At 33.0% G+C, this 7,128-nt stretch overlaps 1 protein-coding gene across 1 annotated transcript; it reads right to left on the bottom strand.

Moving 5' to 3' along the window:
- Positions 1-1,187: 1,187 nt before the first annotated feature.
- On the bottom strand, positions 1,188-7,128 carry LOC128956946 (putative uncharacterized protein DDB_G0277255). The gene is made up of 6 exons (XM_054302659.1): positions 6,634-7,128; positions 4,008-4,683; positions 3,031-3,570; positions 2,156-2,959; positions 1,380-2,060; positions 1,188-1,288 (listed from the first exon to the last, which is right to left on the bottom strand). Exons 1-6 carry the CDS (start codon positions 7,126-7,128, stop codon positions 1,188-1,190), a joined length of 3,297 nt encoding a protein of 1,098 aa, XP_054158634.1.

Here is a 7,128-nt window from a genome sequence, read left to right as displayed (position 1 = left end):
ATACATTAGAATTTATTTATAAATTATATTTTTAATGTATTAAATAACTACAAATAATTGACTAAAAAACTTAGATTAAATATTTCATTTTTTAAAAAAAAATTAATCATCAATTTTCTAGAAAATATTATACTATATATTGAAATACTTATATAGACTGACCAAATAAATATGAAACAAGGTTTGAATACAACTATATTTAGTAATTAAATATTTTTAAAATTTATTATTTTCCATATTATATATTATAGAAAGTATAAAATAGGTTTTTTTTGTAGACATCAAAAAATTGCATTAATTATCTATAACTAACACTGTATTATTGTTATTATTAATTAATAAATAATATATTTTAGAAATTAAATAATAAATCTGTATATTTTGTTAGCATTATTATTGTATAATAGAAGATATAATCTTATTTATATAATAATAATAAATATAATATATATTTATAGATATACTGTATATGGTTTTTTATATAAAATTAAATTATATAATATTTATAGTAACTATAATATTGATTATGAACTAGAAAATAATTTCATTTTTAATACAAAATGTTTTATTTTTTGTATCAAATCTTTTTTTAAATAACTTTAATATTTATATATCATATAAAGTGATTTAAATAAAATTTAATTGAAAATTTATTAACGAAATAAAATTATTAAAATCGATAATTTTGTTTTTATATTTGTCTATATTATATATTAATTTTTAAATTAATTTTCTGTAAATGATTATGTACAATAATAAAAATAAATATTAATTTTATTTATAAACTATATCATAAATTTCTATTTAAAATTTTAAAAAATAATTTATACAATTTAAAATTATATATAAATTATATACTGTATATCTAATATTTAAAATGTTATTAATTATTTGATATAAAATATTTGCTTTTTATTTTTAAAAAAATATGTCTTTTAAAATATTAAAAAATTACAAATATATCTCAATATATCAATAAATAGTTATAATTTATATTTGTTTGATAAAAATAATAGATTTTTTTATACATTATATATCATATATGTTTTATAATACTATATTTACATTATATATATTATATATGCTGTATATATATCTTATAATATATAAAAATTGTATACACGTATAAAATAATACACATGTATATATCGATATAAATAAAAAAAATAATAATTGTTATTATTATTTTATTGATCATTTGTGTTATCGTGCGATGAGGACAGTTGTCTTTGCACTGACTGTCTAATCCATAGGCTATCGGGTTTAGGGTTTGGTTTCGGTTTAAAACCTAATCATATTTTTTTTGTTTAATTAGAAAAAAAATACTAATAATATTAAAATTATTCACATAATTCATTCATTCAATTATAAATACATACCGTTTAGCGATAGCTCATTGTTTTTGGCAATCAATGCTTTAACGGCACCGGTAGTCGTCAGTATATCGGCTACCGATTTATTGGACTGTTGTTGTTGGTGTTGGCTATGATCGCCGGCACCGCCGCCGCCAAGTTTGCTGCGAACCGTTGCATAGACTACTGGACTGGGCGTCGAATTAGTTGACGACAACGATCCGGTATTGTTTGTCGACGATAGACTACCGGTGCTGTTAGTGTGCCGGCTGTTAGTAGTGGTGGTCGAGTGATGATTAGTATGATGATCGCCGCCGGTAGCACCGTTGGACTGCTGCTGGCGGTGCGGGTTATGATGGTGTTGCTGTTGGCGCCGGTAGACCGAGAAAGCACTGGTACGAGCACTGGTCGGCATCGGCATCATACGATCCGAACCGCCGCTAACAGATCCCGGAGCCGATTTTGGTGTTGTTTTACTGTATACTGCAATGTCGTGTTGTTGCTGTTGGTGTTGCTGTTGACTGATATCCATGTGCTCTACGACATCATCGTTATCTCTGTATTGTTGTTGTTGTGGTGGTTGTCTGTAAACATGAAAAGCACTGTTCCTTAGGCCACTACCAAACTTTTGTTTTGGTTGTTGGTGTTGTTGTGGTTGTTGTAATCCCTTTCCCATTGAATAGTCACCATCACTGATGATGATGTCATCTGAAAGAAATGTCATAATTTAAAAATAAAATTTACTTTAAATATGTCAACTATGTTTGGTAGGGGTAGTTGGGTGGGTGGGTAGACATACATACCTCTCACTACTAGTCTATCTGTATTTACAATCACATCATCATCATCGACCACCAACTGTGTGTTGTTGTCACCGCCAGCACCTACTATACCATAGCCAATGGTGTCGACATTACCGATATCATCAATAGTATTATTAATAGTATTACTATTCAATTGGCACTTATTCATGGCATAGACTATATTAGTTGTAGGCATTACTACTACTTCGTGTGTAACACTATCGTAATGTTGACTACCATTGCCAACACCACTACTACCGGTGCTACCGTTCATCGACTGGTAGTACAGATTTTGTTGGTGCAGTTGCTGTTGATTTTCGACAATTTGACTCCGATTCTGGTATATTTGAAAAGCGCTGCCACACGGCCTACTAGTGCGACTACTAGTACTACCACTAGTGCCGCCACACACAGATCCCGATGCTGCCGTCAATATATGATCGGATAATACGGCTCCGGGACTACTACTGGCACGTCGACCACCACCACTACTCTCGTGCGATAGTTTTCGCTGTAATGGCTGCTGCTGTCGATGACTACCGGAGCCGCCCGTTGTTTGCGACATAACATCCGTCTGAGATCCCAATGATCCGTCCGCTGACTGTTGTGAGGTTCGGTCGACGGCCGACAACTGTTGTTGTTGTTGTCGACGATTGTAGACAACATTAAACGCACTGTTTTTACGGCTACTACTAGTACTACCGTTTCCAATACTACCGCCGCCGCCGACGCTACCATTCATACTGTACGCCGCTTTTCGTCCGCCACCGCCGCCGCCAGAAAAGTCGTCGTCACTGAATGAACCTATCGGTGCGTTTAGAAAATAAATACATTAATAATAACATAACAATCACAAGACATTTTTTGGGACTTACCGTTATTAAAGGCCATACCACCCATCATAGGTATGTCCACACTGAGCACCGTTGCCGTCGACTGTGGCTTAAACTTTGTTTTACCGTACAATCCTCCTCCGGTCGCCGACTCGGGACTTGACTCTGTTCCGCCACCGCTACCGCCGCCTCCGACACAACCATTCGATTCGTATAGACTACCGGTGCTATTGGTCGGCCGGTTGTTTTGGCCAGACTTTTTCATGATAGCACTGCCGCCACCACTACCGCCTCCTCCTCCTCCCCGGTGCTGATACACTGAAAACGCCGAATTACGATAGAGTCGACTGAAACTGCATGTCGATCCCGGACCGCCTTCACGGCTAAGCCGTGGCCTCGGATGAGCTAACGGTGCCGGTTCTGATGTAGTCGGACTGCTGTTGTTTTGATCCCTGAGCCCCTGTAGTTTGGTTACAGCGTTACCAATATTTTCGTAGGCCTTGGCCATACCGGACGAATCGTTCAATTGTTTCGATATTGTCAGATGACTCCAATGTAGTTTGAGGGCACCGTCATAATCGCCTACCGGTGATTAATTAGCGTATCATAAATATATAAAACATAAATGAAATAAAAAATTACTGATAAGTATTGATAAAATTAATTATAAATAATTATTAACATTATTATTATAGTATTTTAGAGTAAATCTATTAAATTTATTAAACACCCCGATACCAATACATAAAGTATCTCAATAGCCTACCGGTTCCTTATTAGTAACCCCCCCCCCCGTCCTCTCTAGCAGAATATTATCATTATGATGCAATTAAATAAGTAATATAACTAAAATTTAAATTTAAAAAAACAAACAATAAAATACAGTATCGGTATATAATTACAATTCCTAACCAACAACAAAAAATATCATACAAAACAAAACATCAGTCAGTGTAGGGCCAAACACACACACATACATAACCAAACACACACACATAGATAAACATATACACACATACCTAACAGCTCGTAGACAAGTCCCAGATTACTGCACGCCTGGCCCTCAATTTGTTTGTCCTTCTTGGCCAACCCGATAGCCAGTTGCCGTTCGTGCCAACGTTTGGCCTGCAAAAAGTTGCCCATACATCTGGAGGCGTGGCCCAGTCCAGCGTAGGCCTTGGCCTCGATATGCCTGTCGCCGATCTCCTGGGATATCCTTAAGACTTGTTCGTGAAAATGCAACGACTGTTTATAGTTGCGTCGGAAGTGATGAGCCGACCCGAGGTTACAGTAGGCTCGGGCTTCCTCGGCCTTATTGCCCAACAGTTTGGCCAGTTTGACGTGTTCGACGTGACACTCCAGTGCCCGTTCAATATCGCCAGCAGCCAAATACATGGAACCGACATTACCGATCTCCCGGGCCTCGGCCAACGTATCGCCAATTTGACGGACCAATTTCAGACAGTGCTTGTGCGACGATAGGGCATTGGCAAAGTCGCCGATACCCGAATAGACATGACCCAGTGAGGTCAGGGCCATGGCTGCCTGTAGGGTGTGCTGACATTTCATGGCCAATACTAGTTGTGACCGATGCGATTGTAGGGCATCCGAGTGCTGACATTTGGCAAAATAGGCTGAACCGAGGTTGCCGTGAGCCCGACACTCGCCCAGTGAGTCGCCCAACGATTTTGACACCTGATTGATGTTGTGTTTGTCGAGTGATATAAAAGAAAAAAATCAATATTTATTTTTTTTTCATAAAAATAAAATATATTTGTGTAATTTATACTATAATATACTGTAGTATTGTGTGTGTGTATGTACTGTACTGTAGATTTTTTTTAATGATAACAAATAGGCAAAAAAATTTAGTATACAATATATTATACTTTAAAAAAAATAAATAATTGTTAACATGTAGTTAGTAATTGAATTTTTAAATTTCAACTTTTTTTAAATTTAACATTTTTTTAGTCAATGTGGGTAAATCACCCATGTGCAATGTTTACCTATATATATAAATTTTTAATGTGTGCTAGCTAAAATAAAAATACTTATATTTTATACGTTAAAAGTTTATGTATATTATGCTAATTATTAGTAATTTTTGTTATTATTATTATTGTAAATTGTATAAATAAATATATTAATTAAAAAATTATTTTTAGAAATTAATCAATATGCTTTTACTTAATTGACATTATAATCAATTATTATTAATTGTTTTTCAAACAAACAAACAAACAAACAAACAAAAAAGTTAGTTAAATATTTGTTTTAAAAATTTAATTTTCTAAAAAAGGTTTTAATTGGAAAACTAAAATAATTATTTATATATATAGATATATATAGATATATAAAATATAAATTGATATTTGTTATTATTATTATTATTATATACTAGTATTTATTACGACAGTGTGTATTGATTTTATAGAAAGATAACAATTTTAATGTATTAGTTGAAAATTATAAAAAAAAAACTAAAAAATATTTTTTCTAAAATATCTTTTTAAAAAACAATTTTGTTTATATATATATATATATAGATTTTTATAGTTTATTATAACCAAACTCTAAAAAATTAAACTAAATAATAATTTATAATATTTCTATTTATAATGAATTAAAAGCGTGTGAATAAAATACATTTAGTCTAAAAAAATAAAAGAAAACTAAATAATTATTTATATTATATTTTAAAAAATAAAATTATATACAAATATTTTAATTAACTTTTAATTAAATATTTTCTCTAGTAATTTGTAAAATAATTATCATCATCATTTTTTATAACATACTATATATATATATAATTATACAGTATATACTGTATATATACTATTCAATATAATGTTAATTTGTTTGCAAAATAAAACAAAAACAAATAAATAAAAATAGAAATTTTCAACAAAAAAAATAATATTCTTTCTCAAAACAAAAACATATTATATATATATATATATTTGGTTTTACTTTTTTGTTTTGTTTCAAACACACATAATATATATATATATATATATATATATATATATCTACTAAACTTGAAAATATTCTGAATATTATTTAAAAATCCAAACAACAAAAAAAAAGCTAAAACTAAACTATACTGAGACACGATTATAATGCACTTAAAAGTGCCCCAAAAAATATTATTATATTTTATTTTTGAAAGTTTACTTTCAAACTATAAGTTTTAAAAATAAAGCATACAATGAGTGAGTTAGTGAGTGAGCGATAGAGAGAGAGAGAGAGAGAGAGAGAGAGAGAGAGAGAGAGAGAGAGAGAGAGAGAGAGAGAGAGAGAGACTGAAAGAGAGAGAGAGATGTTTAATAACAATAATTATGAGGTATTTTTGAAATTGCAGGGAAAGGGAGGAAAACTTAATGGTGTAGAGTCTCTCTCTCTCTCTCTCTCTCTCTCTCTCTCTCTCTCTCTCTCTCTCTCTCTCTCTCTTTCAACTATATATAACTATATACTAGTAATATTATAATAATTTTTTTCGGGGAACATTAGCAGCAGCACAGGTAGGTTATAACAGCAGCACAAGTACTACCATCAACAACAACAACAAAACAAAAAAATTAAGATAATATATATATATAAATAATACTCTATGTATGTATAGATTTTTTTCTTAAGCACCTGGAGGTCGTGTTGCATATAGGTTATAGCCTTATCCAAATTGTTGAGTGCCCAGTAGGCGCTGCTTAGTGCCGAAAATACCGAACCCTTTAGTTTCAGACTACACGATCCGATTTGTAGGGCCGATTCAAGTACTACAACAGCGTCGGCATAGTGGCCAGAGGCCAACAATTCCTGGCCGACTACGCTGGCGATAACAAACGGCGACTTATCGAAAGACATGGCCTGCAGCTGCCGGTAGATTGGCTCCAGCGATGCCCTGAGCGGCGATTTCATGGCCGTCTCGACAAAACCGGACAATAGCTGAACAGATTTGTTATCGTCGGCCAGTCCCGAGGCATAGTTGGCCAACAGTTCCGAGTATCGGTTGATATTGTTATTGGTGTTGTTGTTGTTGGTGGTGGTAGTAGTGGTGGTGTGTTGTGATGATTGGCCTTTCATTACGGCTGCTGCCGCCGCCGCGGCTGCCGCTGATGATGATGTACTGGTAGACAT

This window comes from Oppia nitens, unplaced genomic scaffold (genome assembly GCF_028296485.1).
Source record: "Oppia nitens isolate AA-2021 unplaced genomic scaffold, nextdenovo-longstitch-racon4-pilon3 scaffold34_pilon_pilon_pilon, whole genome shotgun sequence".
Classification (NCBI taxonomy): Eukaryota; Metazoa; Arthropoda; class Arachnida; order Sarcoptiformes; family Oppiidae; genus Oppia; species Oppia nitens.
This window is presented reverse-complemented; position numbering and strand designations above follow the sequence as displayed.